Source organism: Glandiceps talaboti, chromosome 12 (assembly GCF_964340395.1).
Source record: "Glandiceps talaboti chromosome 12, keGlaTala1.1, whole genome shotgun sequence".
NCBI lineage: Eukaryota > Metazoa > Hemichordata > Enteropneusta > Spengelidae > Glandiceps > Glandiceps talaboti.
This window is the reverse complement of record NC_135560.1, coordinates 4,815,498-4,835,492: the sequence shown is the minus strand read 5'-3', so window position 1 is coordinate 4,835,492 and position 19,995 is coordinate 4,815,498. Positions and strand designations below refer to the sequence as shown.

At 36.1% G+C, this 19,995-nt stretch overlaps 2 protein-coding genes across 2 annotated transcripts in view; both read right to left on the bottom strand.

Annotated features, from left to right (window-relative positions):
- Positions 1 to 3,290: 3,290 nt before the first annotated feature.
- On the bottom strand, positions 3,291 to 13,155 carry LOC144443634 (potassium/sodium hyperpolarization-activated cyclic nucleotide-gated channel 2-like). The gene is made up of 7 exons (XM_078133177.1): positions 12,677 to 13,155; positions 8,354 to 8,780; positions 7,640 to 7,789; positions 6,414 to 6,632; positions 5,546 to 5,692; positions 4,320 to 4,563; positions 3,291 to 3,751 (listed from the first exon to the last, which is right to left on the bottom strand). The coding sequence occupies exons 1-7, from the start codon at positions 13,153 to 13,155 to the stop codon at positions 3,291 to 3,293; spliced, it is 2,127 nt and encodes a 708-aa protein (XP_077989303.1).
- Positions 13,156 to 17,052: 3,897 nt separating this feature from the next.
- Positions 17,053 to 19,995, bottom strand: part of LOC144443633 (protein sel-1 homolog 3-like) — a 32,177-nt gene continuing 29,234 nt past the window's right edge. The window contains exons 20-23 of the mRNA XM_078133176.1: positions 19,879 to 19,985; positions 18,890 to 19,023; positions 18,522 to 18,624; positions 17,053 to 17,219 (exon numbers count right to left, since the gene is read on the bottom strand). Of these exons, the coding sequence (XP_077989302.1) occupies positions 17,124 to 17,219; positions 18,522 to 18,624; positions 18,890 to 19,023; positions 19,879 to 19,985 (440 nt within the window). The 3' untranslated portion in view covers positions 17,053 to 17,123. The remainder of the gene's footprint in view (positions 17,220 to 18,521; positions 18,625 to 18,889; positions 19,024 to 19,878; positions 19,986 to 19,995) is intronic.

The window sequence follows — 19,995 nt, the reverse complement described above, 5'->3', positions numbered from 1 at the left end:
CCCGGCACACTGGAATATATAAAAGAAACTTGATCTTCATTTTTTCAAAATATTTGCTTAGATAGTGTGGATTTCACATCGTGATATATGCCCCCAAAAATGCGCTTGCGCATATATCATTAATTAGCCAGGGTCTATCATTGCATTGTATTGCGTACGTACAACAGGGTGCTGGAGCACGCATTATGTAAGTCCCGAGATATCGCATATGAGTAGTTTTACTGCAAATGAACCATGGCCAGTACTTGCGCATACATAAAGATTTTTGAAAATAAAATGGGTGAACAGTGGGCTGAGATTTTTGATAATTCTGTAGTGACGGATTACTTGTATTTACTCCTCACCCCATCACCCACTTGTTCTTTTTTTCTTATCTTCTCCTGTACGTACATAAACAAACTTGCACACTTTTTAAAATAGTTTGTTGTTTGAGTATTTTTTTTTGTTGGGGGGGGGGGTTGTTTTAAGAAAAACATTTTTGCAGCATATTTACTCACAGATACGGATCTGGTCTAATTTTTTTAATTGTTAAAGTAGAAAAGCGTGTAGATTCCAAGACTCTCTGCTATTTGTTTGCATGTGAATTCAGTTTGTTCTCTCATCTCTCTCCAACGTCTGGATGGCTTTCTGTATTTGCTCTGTGTTTTTGAGTTTGATAACCCCTTATGAAAATTCAACGTTGTCAAAAACATAACATGCTATGATAACCATAAGGGAGAACCATTTGATTTCGGGGGGTGGGTGGAGGAAGTGGGTATGTCAGTTTTCTTTCCCCAAAACTGTGTGTAATGATAAGAATATTTCAAAGTTAGCCTTATATTAAATCTGTTTTATTATATGAATGTTCAAAATTACGCTTTAATATATATTGATACATATATCCGTAGACTCATGCCGTCGACTCGGTTACCAAGACTCTTGCCGTTGAGGGCTTCATCCCTTTACTGGCCTGACTTGTGTTATGAAGATGAATTGCTCGGACTTACTGGGGTAATGCGGCCGCCCACATCAGGGCAAGTCGCCGTACTATTTGAACGAGCGGGGATATTAAATAACGTAAACTAAAATGGAAGTACGTTTTCACAACCATGCATAGGACGACATCATTTATGGGCTCTGCAATGGCCAACTTTACTGTCACCTTTGATTAAAATGTGTACCTATGTCTTTACGTTGTTTACAATTATTTTCTTGTATGCTGTGAGAAAAAAAAATACAATTAATTTGTGATAGAAATACAATGTATATCTCTTGATTACTGAATTTAGTAATTCGGTTGAAGTCGATTTATCGTATTCCGATGTTATTTTTTTAAAATTAGCGGTAGAAACACAACACTTTCTAAAGTAATTTCATAAATATTTAGGATGTAAAAATAATAGTTTCCATTATGTTTAAATTTCAGTTTTCACAAATAAAAAGGATGCAATATATTGTTGATGGTATTTTAATATGATTCAACTTCAGAACGATTTTCCTTTTAAAATGAATTTTTTATTTACAACTCAGCCACATGTTTATTAATTCCAAAGTATGATTGTAAATCATCATTCGGATATCATCATTCGATAAACCCACCAACTCCCAATTTTCACTTCAATTCAATTTCCTTGCATTCGAAACACTTCCATCAATTATTTTAGCCTTGTCGGAATTTCTGATTTGGAAAATAACCAAGTTCTTTCAAACTTCTAAACACACACACACACACACACACACACACACACACACACACACACACACACACACAGAGAAACACACACAGAGAAACACACACAGAAACACACACAGAAACAAACACATACATACATACATACACAAACAAACAAACAAACAAATACACACACACGCACGCACAAACACACATACACAGACAGACAGACAGACAGACAGACAGACAGACAGACAGACAGACATACATACATACATACATACATACATACATACATACAGACACACACACAGACAGACAGACAGACAGATAGACACAGACAGACAGACAGACAGACAGACAGACAGACAGACAGACAGACAGACAGACACACGGATAGACAGACAGACAGACACACACACCCCCACACACCCACACACACACTCAAATACAGGCACACACATACATACACACCCCCACCCACCCCACCCCCCCACCCCCCCCCCCCCCCACACACACACATTCAAATACATACAGAAAGATCGTAGACGCCTGACATTCGAATTCAAATACACAAATTATTAAAAGGCTCGGTAAGACAGAACAAATATTTAATTTTTCGACTTGCCTTTCGTACACGCCTCAGAAATATCAAATCTTTACTTTATTGATACACATACATATGTCAAAATACTTTCAAACCACGTCTTCTGTAATCAGTACTAGTGTTGTTTTGTTGACAGAGTCTCAGCACACACAGCATGTTACTCTCTGGTTACATTATGTGTGTACATTTGTACTATAATCTTCCGTTCTTTGACTGACGTTGATGATGTGACACCTACAACCTTTCACGTCTAATGTGACTGACACCACAGGACTAAGCGAGCATGATTTGATTTGATTTGATTTGATTTGATTTGCTGTGATGTGATGTGATGTGATGTGATGTGGTGTGGTGTGGTGTGGTGTGGTGTGGTGTGGTGTGGTGTGGTGTGGTGTGGTGTGATGTGATGTGATGTGATGTGATTTGATTTTTTAGACACCAAATAAACATGTAATCGCATACCGACTTTGTACATTATACCTAATTATATGCATGTGTGTGTGTGTGTGTGTGTGTGTGTGTGTGTGTGTGTGTGTGTGTGTGTGTGTGTGTGAGTGTGGCATGATACTTTCCAAGAAGATAAGATGGTAGGTAAACTGAATGAAAGTCGTACCTTGGTAATTATAAGGTGGGAAATGTTTTCATTTAGATAAAGGGATAGTAGAAAGAACACCGTGTCTTTATTTAATCAATAAAGGGAGTAAATATTCCGCCTCCGGGAAGAAAAGACTAGTCAGCAGGGAAAGAAAAATCAGTGTTATTCAACCACAAAAATCAAATCAAATCAAATCAAATCAATTACTCGGTATACTTCAGCTTGGGAGATACCCATGTTATGATTTTTACAAACCATTTCATGAATATATAATCAAATAAGTCTCAACGGGTTCGTATTCTCTGAAATCACCTTCAGAAGAAGTTCATTAATTTAAAGATTAATTAGTTCACACGCTGCTTGATTCTCTAGCGCAACTATTATTTATTTACTTGTTTTGTATCAACTGTTTCTACAATGATTACTAAATGAATTTACTAAACCATGGAGTCCTGACTAAATGACTTCAAGCTAGCTGATTCAATAGTGTGCTTGAAATCACTGTTTATGACGGAAGGTGTATGTACAGCAATCACAGTTTCACTACCGTCGGATATTTGACTCGCACTGTCGTCGCAATCCGAGCTTATCTTGAACTTGACCTTTTGTAGAACCTTGTTGTCATCTTCGTCGTCGTCGTCGTCATCATCATCATCATCATCATCATCATCATCTTGTTTTAACTGATCATGTGAAACTTTTAAATTAGCACTCAGTACTCTAGATTTTCTTCCAATTTTGTTTAGTCTTTGTAAAGCTATCTTTTCCAATGTTTTACGCATAGACGGGTATTCTTGGAGAACGTCGTGGAAGTTGTCCGTAGAGAGAGAAAAAAGATGACAATACGTTTCGGCACGAACAGTTGCTACTCGTCTTTCTTTCGTCAGTAAACAAATTTCTGTGGACGGAAAATAAGAGAAAAAAAGAAAGTGTGTCGTCAAATCCTTTACAACATAACCGTTACCTGAGACCACTAAAAAGTAGTTTAATGGTCTGAGCCGTTACGAAGCAATGAAAGGTTCGGCTATGGACTAGATAGACTACCACGCTATCGTTCGTGTCAGAAAGACAGAAGATTGTATAGTTTGACCACTGGGGGCGTTATTCACCAACGCCTTTCCCCACTTGGCATGGCATATACGTTATCAGTCAACTAAACAACACTCATAGTTTCATTACATTTCGTCCTAGAATCAAGTAAACATTTTTACAATATGTAACAAGGATTTGACACTTGCGGAACTAATGCTTCTTGAAAGCGTTTCATATTTTTTTTTAACGGCCAAATTTCAAGTTTAATAGGCCAAGTTAACAAAGTTACAATTATTGTGATTTCTCTGACTTATCACAAACACACTAGTCGATTATTAGCATAGCGATCGTTATAGATGAATCGTGCAGATACCACAAAAATTCGGATAATAACTGAAATACCTGGTATAATATCGAAGAAATTAGAAACTTACCCCCAAAGTACGAGCCATCACTCAAGCTCGTTGCGACCTCTCCTTCCTTGGACAGTACATCGACAATTCCCTGTTGAATGAAATACATCCTGTCTCCACGTGTCCCTTCCCGTATTATCACATCCCCGGGTTGACATATTTCGAATTTTAACTTTGTGACGACTTTAGTTACAAAATATGGATCAGCGTCTTGAAAGAATGGAACAGACGCCACCAACCCTCGACAATTGTAATTAATGACGTCCTGAAACGAGAACAGGTACAACGAAATATGTGATGAAAAATGTGAGAGCAGAAAATGATGATGATATACCCATTATTATGAACACAAAAAGTGATGATGTAATATATGAACACAAAAAGGCCATGTAAGGTCGACTTGTCTTTTGTTGAAGAAGTAAAAAACGGTTATTTTTAGTTTTGATGTGAAAACGTGCTGGGAATATGAGTACATGACACACTGATGCCACAAAGATCTACTACAAAGGAGGGTAACTTGATAGAGATGATGTAAACACAGCTACAGAAAGTGATGATGGAATATATGAACTCAGAAAGTGATGATGTAATCTATGAACACAGAAAATGATGATGGAATATATGAACACAGAAAGTGATGATAGAATATATGAACACAGAAAATGATGATGACATGTATGAACACAGAAAGTGATGACGGAATATATGAACACAGAAAGTGGTGATGGAATATATGAACACAGAAAGTGATGATGGAATATATGAACACAGAAAGTGATGATGTAATCTATGAACACAGAAAGTGATGATGTAATCTATGAACACAGAAAGTGATGACGGAATATATGAACACAGAAAGTGGTGATGGAATATATGAACACAGAAAGTGATGATGTAATCTATGAACACAGAAAGTGATGATGTAATATATGAACACAGAAAGTGATGATGTAATCTATGAACACAGAAAGTGATGATGACATGTATGAACACAGAAAGTGATGACGGAATATATGAACACAGAAAGTGGTGATGGAATATATGAACACAGAAAGTGATGATGGAATATATGAACACAGAAAGTGATGATGTAATCTATGAACACAGAAAGTGATGATGTAATCTATGAACACAGAAAGTGATGATATAATATATGAACACAAAAAGTGATGATGAAATATATGTACACAGAAAGTAATGATGGAATGTATGAGCACACACGCTCAGGTAATCTTTAGAGGACTCACCTCGCGAAGTGGCTGTGAAAGTTCATTCAATATGGCGGCTTCGTCAAAGTATTGGCCCTGGTATCTGTGTTCATAGAAATCTGCTATAGCCTCACGTAAATGTCGTGGAAGTTTACGGAACGCCATGTACTCTTCCACTTGTTTATACTATGGATATACAATACGTAATAACGACTGGTATTAATTCAATAAAAGTCATACAAGACCATACAACAAAACTACAGAACACGGACGTCGGAGATTGGAGATTGGACCACAAGGAGATGACAATAAATTCGTTCTTAGATTTAAATGTCGTATTTCATTTTGTTCGTATTTTACTATTTTTCCACTGATCGATTTTAGAAAGTTTGTAAAAGAATCATATTGTCAGTTTTGTATATTATTTATATTTATATTTATGTAAATTTCCATATTGACTTTTGTAATACAAGTCTTGTACGTCTTTACAAGATATTCGTACACGTGCTTTGTTTGTAACCAGTAAACTGTATCGCGGTTCTCAAAAGAGTCCAATTTTAGCATTTACCTTACAAGAGGTACGTGCACGTACACCCTTTACAATGGAAAAAGTTATTGCATTTGCTCGTTTAGAGATTTATTCATTTGTTAATTCGTTCGTTCGTTCGTTCGTTCGTTCGTTCATTCATTCATTCATTCCTTCATTCATTCATCCATCCATCTATCCTTCCATCCATCGTTGTCATATTCATTCATCGTTGTCACAAAACACAGTGTGTATATTGTACAGAACAAAACTAACAACTATATTGTGTTCAAACACCGCTGAATGAATCCTCGGTTTATAAATACAACGTAGAGTTTTGTAAAAACCTGTAAACAGTGGCAAATATATATATACACTTACCTTTTCTCGATAAATTCTGGCAGCGCAGTCGACGGACTGTATAAGGTTGGTAGCATGTCCGATGAATAAAGCATAGCACGTCGCTCCGGATATCATACTCAACATCGTTAGCCATACATCAACCGTTCCTCGAGGTGGAAAACGACCATACCCTATACATAACATATGTGACATAGCTTTGAAGACGGACCAGGTGTATTGCTCACTCCATGTTGAGTTCTGCGACATAAAAAGTAGGAAAAAAAGTATAGTCACAATATAATAGGAGGTAAACGAATTGAATTTTGGTTATTATTTGCATGGTATGGTTTTGTCATACCTTTGATCACTTTGCTGAACACTTACACAATTCAATCTGTGTTTAACTTATTAACCTTTTAAAGCCCGACACCCTATTGGTAGGGTGCAATTACACACACTTACTGCGCAGAAACCAAAAACTTCTTCCGACACCCGCATCCTAAAGATACCATTTGTCACTAAGAAGCTCGGCGAGCGTTCCTTTGCTTACACTTACTCCTTCAATTTGGAACAGTCTTCCCCACAGTCTTCGTCACTGTCATTCGGTCCTCCTTCAGCTCTGCCCATAAAACTTACCTATTTCAATCTTAACTCTCACTCACTTACACACTTCTCTCTACATCCTTCCATGTTTTCAAATTGTTTCTCTGTATCCTCTCATTTTGTTAGTAGTATATCAATTCGCTTTTATTGTCACTATTACTAGAAACTAACCAAATTATGAGAATGTCACGAACAGCCCTATCTGTATCACAAATGTGCACAGACAAAATTTCAACAACTATAATCGGTAGACGTATTCACAAATACCCTGCAATAAATGGATACATATAGGTAATGTGGGTTCACACTGGGCACTTTATACCATCTCAGAGTCAACTCTAGTCTTAACCACACTTAAAAAACCCTAAATGTGAATAATTTAAGTCGGTTCAGATTCAGCGTAGGTTAGTCCACGTGTGAGAGGATGGACAGGTATAAATCATCCAGCCATTACAGGTCGGTTGGCATATTTACAAATCTGAACGCGGCCCAAAACCAGCTTTAAAGTTATACATTTTCGTGAAGTAGGGACTAGAATCACCTCTGGTTACCTTAATTTGAACAAAGTAAATTGTTCAATATCACAGACTTATACAAACTGGTAACTTACTATTATGTCTTATAATTTGATTTGGTAAGATGTGCAATATAAGGGTACTTACAGTAAGGTTGTTAACGGATACCCAACTGTCTGCAGGGAATTCTTGTAACATTGGAACCAGGAATTGTAGGCATCCATTCCAGTGACCAACAAGTAGCATTATCCAGATCAGATTAAATATACGGATTACTGCACTGGCTACATTAACCCACTGTAGTATGAATACAATGAAATAAATCAATATTTACAATGTGGAGGCAAGAATTACAGCCATATTCTGATAAATTAAACTATTTTCCCGACATATTGACGATCGCAATGAAGGAAAACAAGTAAAAGAAACACAACCCATACAAACTTCAGAACTGCTTTCAGCCTTAATTTAGTCAGGTTTACAAGATTAGTGACCACACAGCTGCCAAATCTGCCCAAGAGTAGTACGAGACGCAGTAGCACTTTGATTGTCTACAGCCCCCAGGGGAGAGATCACCGAGGGTAAATTAAGTCAAAGGTGTCACTTCGTCTCATATTTACCACATTTACACATCCTTAATTATAATTTAATTATAAAAGACTATAGTTAATAACTGGGGTGTCATTTACATGAAGGAGGAGATGTGTTCACACACACACACACACACACACACACACACACACACACACACACACACACACGTCACATACATACATACACACACACAGGCACAGGCACAGGCACGCACGCACGCACGCACACAAGACAGGGTCGACGAAACTTCCAAAATTCAATACTTACTTCCTCCCATTGCCTGACATATCGCACAAGACGAGATAGCCTCAGCAGACGTAGAAGACTGAGTAGTTTTGCTAGACGTAATATTCTTAAAGCCCGTGTAGCTTTGTACATCTCAGAATCGGAGGCTCCACCAGTTATTAAAAATATATAGTCCATGGGTAGAGACGATAACAGATCTATCGTGAACCATGTACGTAAATACTTCTTTGCAATAACCTTAGGTTCTAGTATCACTTGTTCTGCCCTGTCTCGTACGAATATACCAGTCCGAAAGTTGAGAACAATATCAAGGATGAAAAAGGTATCGGAGACACAATTGAAAATGATCCAGTGTGAGCCGAGGTCGTCGTTAAAGAAAGCAATAACAACGGGTAGTATAACTAAGTTGAGAAGCAAACATAGTAACATTATCATATCCCAGTAAAATCTGAAAGAAAACAAAAACAAACAAACAGTAATATTTGACGAGATTCATATGCAACAAATCTGGGTCAAATAAAATTTCATGATACGAAATTGAAAGTAAAACAGATTTACATGTAAAGTAAAATGGAGTTGTATTACTTAAACACCGGAGATTTTGTGGTTGAGGGCGCTTTTGATATTAACATCTCGATCTCTTCATACAATGTGGGAGCGACTACACAAAAAACACCAGTTACCTGTTAACAATTAAGCTTCGTATATGTATGGTTAGCGTCAATTATTTTTGGGGTCTGCCGCTTGATTAACATAACTGTTTTATGTACACTTGTTCATATACATGTAATATACACTATTGTAATATCTACTGAATTTCTTCAAGGTACTAAATGAACGATCTAGCAAAATGAATAACTTGATAGTTCTTGATAAGTCAGGTTTGTTTTAATTTCATGTCCAGTCCAAAACATTTTAATACAAATAAAACTTCTCTAGTCAATTTACCACAAACAGCAATGAACACAAAGTCATCGACTAGGAAACCTTGTTGAATGATTAAACTTCAACATTTTTACATGAAATTTAAATTTACTAAAGCGTTGACATTGTAGGTATCATCACTATACCAACTGAATGTATGACGTCATAAGGTCACGGGGTCATCTCCAAGGAGATGTTTCGCCACCTCTCTCTAACACACGTTCTTCTGCAATTGTGTATAACAGATAATATCTCAAGCTTTCATAGATGGTTGATAATGTCATTCTACCGTTGTCTAATTATAGCACACAATCTCATCAAAGTAATCGACATGTACTCATTCTATGGCTAATTATCGATTTACGGAGAATGGAAATCTTATATTAAATGTGATGGCAGGTTGAATAGAAAACACCTGTTTAAGTCGACAATGAATATAAAACATGATTCCAAAGGTGGTCTCTCTTCGTGGCATAATTGGAACAACATAACCAAAGGCGATTTACTATAGTACAATCTATTATGTAAATATATAACTGTATCTGATGGTATTGACATATATGCAATCATCACACACACCTTAAATACATTTTTTGAATGAATTCATCATGTCACTAATCAGCCAACGAACTCTTCAGAATAGCTTATTTATGCTGGATGTCATTTATTGCCATTACATCTACTAATTTTTGACAGAGGGGTATAAATACTCGCTTCACATTGTGATTAACATTTAGGTGAGACTATAACATGCAGTTGTCTGACAGACAGACAGACAGACAGACAGACAGACAGACAGACAGACAGACAGACAGACAGACAGACAGACAGACAGACAGACAGACAGACAGACAGACAGACAGACAGACAGACAGACAGACAGACAGACAGACAGACAGACAGACAGACAGACAGACAGACAGACAGACAGACAGATAGATAGATAGATAGATAGATAGATAGATAGATAGATAGATAGATAGATAGATAGATAGATAGATAGATAGATAGATAGATAGATAGATAGATAGATGGGTAAATAAGTAAACAATTTATTTATCATAGTGACATGAGGTAGTCATAAACAGGTAAACTATATAAACTTTAGATGTAGATGTCGATGAAAGAACCCTTTCTGATACATGATACGTCAGCTGGTTTTTAAAAAAAATGAAGACATGTGACCATTTTGGTATTTACTCATATTCCAGTCCTAGCAGTCTTTCTATCTATATGTTTACAAAACGTATTAGGCGGTTGGTGATGGCTTCTGTCTTCAAGTTTCCTACTCACTGTTATTTTTTATTGATAAATATTATTGCAAATATAACTTCGCTAAAAAAAACGTGATCCTTGAAACAAGTTAAGTCGTAATAAAATAAATTCGACTTTCTGTGCTATTCAAATCTTGGTTATGTATGTATTGTGGATCAATGTAGACGACGGTGTTTTGAACTTTGAACTCTTTGAATAGAACCAAATCAGAGCTGAATTTGACCACATGTCGATTTCTAATATTTTGGAATCCACTAAAGTCAGCGAGAAAGTACTAGCGAGGACGACAACCGTTCTATATGCAAAACATCACAATTTGCTATCATCGAATTTCAATTAATATGCAATGCGCGCCTGTGTTTGTAAAGAACATGTAATATCTAACAACCGGTATCCAGTAATACCTTTGGCCTGTCCATTTGTTTGTCTAAGTCGAGAAGTAAAAATTACCGGAGTGTATCTTGATAAATTACGTATATTGATGTCAATATTGGAATTTGGCGGTACGTTGACTTGTTTTTTGAAATGTAAAGTTCCATTACTATCAAACTGACCTTTTCTTTCGTTCATGTTGATGGGTCAGTTTTGTTTTAAACCTTTCTCGACGGCCAAGCAATGTATTTCTGAATAAGACTAATCTCTTGATTCGTGGATTTGTGTACAGCTGATCCTAGATCACATATTGGAGATTAAACGATCGAACGTCGATGACATTCACTAATGTTTACCTTTATGTGATTTCGTACAGTCCGATCGATATCCGTCGCTTATGTGTAAATGTAAACGTGCTGTCGTGGATACTAGCGAAGAACTAAGGGACCGGCCACTTTTGACTTACAGGGGGTGATTTTTGATGATGTAATTGCTGAAAAATCGTTTCAATGACCATGGGAGAAGGTCCAGGCATAAGTCTGGCAAAGAGCACGTGTGGCTGGGGTTACATGAGTACTTTGGAAAATCTTTTACCGTGTTTACCGATCGTTACAGCAGATCAGATTTATTCACCTATAAAGTGCATCATGCCATATTTTTGTGTAGTTGTTTAATCATTGTTTCTTCCTTGATATAAAAAAAAACCAGAGACACATGTCTCTGTGCTTAGATCGAAATCACAATTTGCACTAGGTTAAACTGTTGAATGTTTACAAACATGCTGTCTTTTTACTGCTAGTGACACTGATTTGTTTTTGTCATCGAACATGGAGAGTGGTGTTTCCAGAAAACTGAATTCAGAATTTAAAACGCATAAGCTTCACCCCTCCCATCTAGTTAAAATGACCTCTCCCTAATGGGGAAACGTACATGTGACGTTGGAAGACGTATTAATGGCAATGCTAATGTAAGTAATGTCACAAGTGACTTGAGAACACATGGGGAATCATCAATCAGATGGTAACGTAGAAAATCAATCCTTAGCTCTTCCTTGTTTTAAAAAAAATGAGAAAAAATCTATACAAACCCTCATGGTAACTTTTCTATTTTCATATACAATGTATTACTAGTATTATACATTAATGTGTGTACCGAGTCAATCAAACCGTTATCATAAATTGAAACGAATCAAATCCTTGATGTAGTGTGTTATCGGGACAAATCGACATTAGATAGAGTGACCCGTTTCGTAGATAGACAGGTCAAATGCTATATCACACATGTTCTGCAAGGAATTACGATGTGACTTCGACTCTTATTACATAGTGTGTTCAAGCTAACTCAATGTGCAAAGTGGGGATATTTTCATACGCACCATTCCTATCAATTAACTTAGACGTTCACTGACTTACGAAGTAAAGTGTCAAATTGTATGTTGGTGTACGGTAAAGCATTGAAAAGTTCACTCTGCCTTTCAAGAAAGATCAAACTGGAAATATCCAGGTTGGTGATAAACAACCATTGAAACGTATCAACATTTAAAAGATGCAAATACTTGCAAAAAAAATAAATAAAGAATGGCAGTGGTCACGAGTGAAACTATTTTTGTAACCATTCCCAATGTTCATTGCATGTCCTGAAAACGGGCAGAAACGGGCATAACAGCAAAATGCAAGTTTTTAGTCAAAATTGTTGACTTACAAGAAGAATTCAAAGACAACAAAGTTAGTAAGTCTAGTACACATTGTGAATAATTATGTCATGATTTCTCACCTAAAGTAACTACACGGATGAATAATCCAGTTTCCCTGGGCTTGTAACCTTCGTTTTTCTTTCATCAATGCTTTTCTACTTCCGAATAATTTCAAGGATAATCTATTGTCCGTTGGTTCGAAGATGGACCATAGTTGTTCCCTAATAAAGCTTGGCTTCCCTTCTGGCTTTTCCCCGCTCTCCTCATCCTTCGGGACGCCAAGATACGTAGCAGCCTTCTTCTCTTTGGCTCGAAACGACACTTTGCTCTCCCGTTCCATGGTCTCGGTTTTATCTGTCACTTTTGAATTTGTATTTGCTTTGAATATTGTAGAATCAGTCGTGGAGTGCCTAGCGGGTCTTTTATCTGCATAATCCTCCCCGGTCTCACCATCTTCTGCATCATTGTCTTCAGTCGGGCTTATCTTTACACCTGTTCTGATGATTGAACGACTGCTGCGACGACGCGCGCCAGGCTCCCCCGACTCAGATTCCTCCATCCGAGATCTTATCACAATGTTCCCGTCACTATGTCATCTTCAAAGACGGGGTTTTTCAGCCTCAACTGATGTTTTACGTGATTTCCATGACCTTTGTGACAGACGCGTAATGCCCTAGTGTCCAGATTTCGTAAGCCAAACTACGTCACAATACGTACGCACAATGACCCGAATTATGGAACGCGTGATTCTGCGTATTACGAATGCGTATCACGCTAGGAAAGCAATCGCAGAAATCGACAAAATTCCTTTCAATCGATATTATCTATGTACATCCCTTATTATATATTTTTTTGAAAATTTCAACAATGAAGTCTAGCAATTCAATATAGTAAATTTGGTGTCTAATTCAGTTAAGAAAAACACAGGATTCTCGTCTACAAGATGTCCATTCATGTTTTAATATTTGAAGTAAGCCTGAATGTATCTGTCACTTATTTTAAGTTGGATTTACTGCACCTTGCATGGTTACCTCACAACTTTCAAGACTTTAGAACATTCACCCATCACAACACGGTTAATAACATATACGTCCCCAGTAAACTCTCGTTGCCATAGCAATCCCAGGATGCGGTTGTTGCTATGGCTGATTCAATACTATACCGGTACTTGTCAATCAAAGCACACAAACTTTTCACAAACAACACATACACATTATCTCATCATCTCAAACATCAAATCAAATTTAGTATTATTTTATTTATATTCATCTTGTCATTGTAAATATTCCAGCAAGTATTAGAGGAAATAAATAAAAAACAAACACCAGTTACAAGTCTAAAGCATGGATCAAAATATATACTATTGTAAATAGACAAAAACATTACACTATGTATAAATATCATGATAGACAAGTTGTGATTGGTACATAGCCTGACTTCTGCATGTATCAAGCTACAAAACTTTTGATTGGGAGATAGCCTGACTACTGTATTTATTAAGATACAAAACTTTTGATTGGTTGATAGCCTGATTTCTGTATTTATCAAGCTACAGACATTTTGATTGGTAGATAGCTCGACTTCTGTATTCATCAAGCTACAAAAGTTTTGATTGGTAGATAGCGCGACTTCTGTACCTTTCAAGCCAGAAAAGTTCTGATTGATAGATAACCAAAATTCTGTATTCATCAAGCTACAAAAGTTTTGATTGGTTGGTAGCCCAAATTCTGCATCTATTAAACTTTATTCAAGTTAGGCAAGTTTTGATTGGTAGATGGCCTGACTTCTGAAGCTGTCAAGTTGGAGAGTTTTGATTGGTCAATACCTTAAATTCTTATTTTTAACTTCTACTAAATCCTTTGCTACAGACAAATGCAAACAAATAAGATTTAATAAGTATAATTTTGGTTAGTAAACATCTTTACTTCTCTATACTTATTGTGAATTCAGTTGCTATGACAACTCAGAGTCTCATCACAATGTAACAATTGTTGGTAGACTCATCAAAAATTTTGATTCATATTAAAAACATTATTAATGTAGACATTTGTTCACGTTAATTTTGGATGAAATAGCATCATTGTCAACATCATCATAAAACCATAGAGGTCTTTGTGTCAACAATAAAACATATGCCACTATGCATGCTGGTCCAATCTGTTTTGTCTCCAGCGTGTGAGAATGCATGGATGTGGATCAAAATGAACTTTATCCTTTGTTAGTCCTAGTGAGTTACTACTTTCTGAAATGTGTATGCATGGTGACCACTTGTAGCCTCAAAACAAGAATTAATAGTCTATGAACGCAGGACTACCATGAATTTTTAGTCCTGTAAAGATATGATGGTGATCCCATCCTCTGGTTCTAGCTGTCACACGTTTCATTAATTTGTTTTATTATCTAAAATTGAACATTGAATATTCAGTAACTTTAATAGTTTAGCAGATAACTGGCAGTGAACAATATTAAAACAAAAAGATGAAAATATCACAGAAGTAATGATGGTGTTCCTGATATATAGTTACATTCAATACACTCATTCCCTTCTAAATAACTGAAATACATAGAAATTATGAAATTATATCATATATCATTGAGTAGTGTAATGAAATAAACTTCTGTCTGATGGCTGATAATACAGATAAAATGATGTTACCTCGGTGTTTCACTCATGTAAAATGACATTTTTTACACACCCTCAGATAACTTCTAATTAAATGCAAAATAAACAATTACATTGGTGCCGCACACAGTGGGGATGTAGAAGTAGTCAAGTTGTAATCATGATTATCAGTTATAAAATAAACAATTGCAGCCATTAAAATCATCAAGTCCATGTGTAATGTTTTCATTAGAAGCCTGTTTCTACTGCACTGAGAAAGAATAGCACTGCGTATCACAGTTCAATATGATTGGGCAAAGGATCCTGCTGTGTTTATTGTGTCTCTGTTATTGTTAGTCTAGAGTTGAAATGTGTCTAGCTCTGTGTCAAAAACGTAATGTCCCATAAGTGAAACACCAAGCCTACACCATTCTAACTATAATATAGTTGTGAGAATGAAAATACTGCATACATCCAGAAAACATTCTTATGCCAACATCATTTTAGCTGTAATATAGTTATAGGAATGAAATACTCAGAGTTAAAAGCCTGAGATATGTGTAGATACAGACAACATACTTATGTGAGTATCTGAAGTGATATTTCTTAAAGATACTTTTAGATAGCCTCTGAATTAATAGCTAAAACGAACGTTTTGAGCAATGAACAATATTCACCTAGAATCTATATAGGTGATTGGGGATTTTGAATTTTGATTTACCAATCTAGTGTTGGGGAAATAACAAATTCAAAAGCACCATCTGCATAGATTCCAGGCTATGAACAATGTGGTTTTTATGACTGTCAAAATACGAAACTGTATCATATGGGAATGTATAGCAGGAATGCAATATGAATGAATATAAACTTGGTTTGAAACATCTGATCAAAGAAATGAACATGTAACACTGCCACATAGACATTCAACAGCTAAAACATGTAATATGGTATATTACCACAATTTTAAAATGTGCTTACAAATATAACTTTCCAATAAGGGATTTTATGTCTCGTTGCAGATCTTGCGAGATATGCAAATATGCCTAGCAACAACGATTGTCAAACATGTGATCATGGTCAAGCTTTCACTGTGGCCATGTGTGATGATGTTGAAAACAATAGTGTTGTTATAAGCATTTGACACTTTCAGCTTGACCACCCTCATGTGGTTGCTATGGATGTGATGGCTCAAGTGGGATCTCGTGAGATCTGCCGCGAGATGAAAAATGGCTTATTGAAAAATTCTAAGCATGCAAAATTTTGTACCTAAGTGTAGACATGAGAAAACAAACATGGTCAGATTCAGAAAATTGTTTTTAACAAATTTCATGCAATTGCCACCATGAAAGTATTACTGAAAGTTTATGTATGGTCAGACGTTTAGGAGTATTTTTGTACTCATTCTTAGGAAGTACAAAATATACAAGGACAGGTACAAATATTGTATCATTCAGAGTCAAGAGTTATATCATCTTTATTTGTACATAGGTTAATATTTGTCTGTTTCATAGGAATGTATACCGGTGGCTTTGCCATGGTAGACAGACTAACTTTGTATTGACAATTTTGATTTGCATACTAGAACACTGTGAATGCAGAGCTAATGGCAGCTATGGCACTTGTGGTAACTAGTGGTACAAGTGGTAATGGTCCTTACAGCAGTAATACTTGTAGCGGTGGTACTTGTAGTGGTATCTGTGCTAGTGGTACTGTGGTACCCATACTAGTGGTACTTATGAGAGTTGTTCATACAGCAGTAGTACTTTTAGAGATGGTACTTGTAGTGGTATCTGTGATAGTAGTACCCATACTAGTGGTACTTGTGGTAGTGGCCCATACAGCAGTGATTATTGCAGTAGTGGTACCCATACTTGTGGTAGTTGTCCATACAGCAGTGATTATTGCAGTAGTGGTACTTCCTGGTTTTAGACTGATTCTATCAAGTGCTGCTGTCTGATTTGGGCTCTTATTGCACTCAAGGTGATATATGTTACTATGGCAACTCCAATGGCACTTGAGAACTAGAAGAGAAAGGAGTGAATGGTATCTATTAATAATATAACTTGGAATAAACGTTTCATTAAGAAGATTGGGACAGACTATTTTATTTTGAAATGCTTGATATTGTAATGACTGCAGTCCATGTATGGAAGCTATTGTGTCTGACAGTTTGCATATCTACTCATGGATGAAAATTGGCCGTTCATAAAATGACCCCCCCCCCAAAAAAAAATAAATAAATAAATAAATACAATGTAGAACTACATATAATGTAACATTTACTATCTTCATGAATTTAGCACTGTAACAGTTGCTAAGATTAATTTGTAGTTTTTTGTGTACAAACAAATACCTTGTTGGTAGACTTGCACCTTGCTATCTTTTATTTGTATCTTTGGTAAAAATAGGCATTACATGTAACTTTAAACTCTTTGATAATGGCTGATTCCAAATTAATTCTTTTATTTAAACTTTTATCTTGATTATTCACAGAAAGACTATTTAGAATCAGTCTTTTGAATGTTCATTGCCAAATTAATCCTACAAGACCTGTTTTCAACTATACTTAGTATGGCTGTGTTATAGATGGAGTTTTAACCCTAGTTTGCAAGAAATGAATGTTTATGGACTCTGGGTTCATGGTGACAAATGGACATTTCTACTCGGAGACAGAAGATTTCTTGAAGTGAATCCCATGCCCACTGTAATACACCCCTGACGATACCGATGAGATGTCAGTGGAAATTTGGGATTTGCTTCCCAAAAATATTTGTGACTCTGTGAGCAGAAATTTTCAGAGTAAACCTAGTTTGGTTATCAGACTCTTTGAAAGTCAGCCAACTACAATGTACAATGATTAGAGAAGTTTACATGTACTTATTTGTATGTGTTCTGTACATGTAGCGCCAGTCACATGATTCAAAGACAACCCATATATTCTGTAGCAGACATTCAACTACATCAAAAGGATGGTCTCCATGTAACTGTAAACATGTGTTAAGTTTCTGTCATTTTTTTTATATCAAATGTCGTAATTTTTCATATTAAAGTTAGGAAATGTAACTGTAAACTGTTTGTTTTTCGTTTGGGTTCTTGAAGGAAAAGTTTGGAAAAAAATTTCATGTATTGTTTCTGGACAGAAGTTTCCAAAGCGTGCATGCACATTCCACTGTCTTTGAAGTTTGTGTTCTGAAAGCATAGCTAAACACAAATCTGTATGAGTCACTATATGTGTATGCCCACACAGTAATGCTCCTGTAAATGTATGCGTATCTAAACATCTCTGATAACATATGTACACTACATAATACTTGTCTACATACCTGCATTACAACACTGTATTTAGTCCATACATCCATCAATTGTATTCGGAGTAACGCAAGGCTACATGGAACAAAGGATTCCTCATTATTATGATCCCGACATCTAAAACCAAAATAAAATGTCAACATTGTTAATCAATTCCAGACTGCAAACAGGAAATTGAGAATACAGCGCCCTCATTCAAATTGGTGGTATCATCACCTCATAGTATCGTTTCCGGCTTCCGAGCTTTGTCCCTTGGTTTTCTGTAGTATTCTTGCCATTTTATAAACACAGCACAAATATGGTGAGATGTTGTTCTTCCCAACATAACTTATATCCAGTTTGCACTTGCTATGTTTCTGTTATCTGTGAGTCATTTTCTTACCTGTTGTATAACTCAGTCAGTATCACTCTTTTCTCTGTTTTATTGTAGACATCAACTGGAATTCCTAAAGAGATCCAGGCATGCTTAGGTATATCTACACCTTCTTCAACCAGATAGGCAAGATTAAATAGACCCTGGATAATTAATAAGAATACAAATTACAGCCAAAACAGGCAATGTGTGCTAGAAGACTATATGTAACATATGCATTTGTAATCAATGTTGATCATTGTGCACGTTCAGGTTGTTGTTGTTACTTGATATATAACAACATTTTTACTGCTGAATGCATGATTGCTATTGTGGGGAGTCTAAAATACTGAATGAATGTAAACAAAACTGATTCTCTCTTCAATTACTCCTGCTGTGATCAGTTATAAAAGAGCTCTTACCTAGTGAGTAAAACAACAATCTCAACTGGCCAAATGGTAGATGTTAATTATTAAATGTAATTCAGGTTATGTGCAGTCTTCTGATGAACACACATGGTTTTTGCTGTATGTATTTTTAAATCGCATTGGTTCAAGAATTTCTGGCCACAGTATGGACCAAACACTGTTATACAGAACTTACTGTGAACTTTCAGGCAACACAAATAAAATATATTATATTTAATATCTACCATTATTACAGTAACTGTAAATGGAATGTCATTGCAGGAAAGTATTTTTTTAAACTTTGGGTTCTGGGGAGTCATTTCACAATTTCTACACCACTTACATGACATGCTATAGTGATGAAACACTAGATTGAAACTTGTTCCTCATTCACTGTTCAGTGGAGGTCCTCAAGAACTCAAAGTTTATGAAAATTCCTTGATTTCCTGTAGTAGCATTTAATTGCTCTTATTTTGAAACACACATTTTTTTTTAGTTTTGTGTGACAACTTTGAGATACTTTTAACAAATCAGCATTACTGCCTACAGCTTACACTCTAGTCAAAGTTAGATGCAGTTAGTGCAATGATATCATAGTTTCATAATACTTACATGAGGGTCATTTGCTTTTGCTGCCTTTACATACATATCAACAGCAGCATTGACATCTCTATGTTGATCACAACCATACCAGTAGTAATCTCCCATCTTGATTTGAGCTGTAGTAAA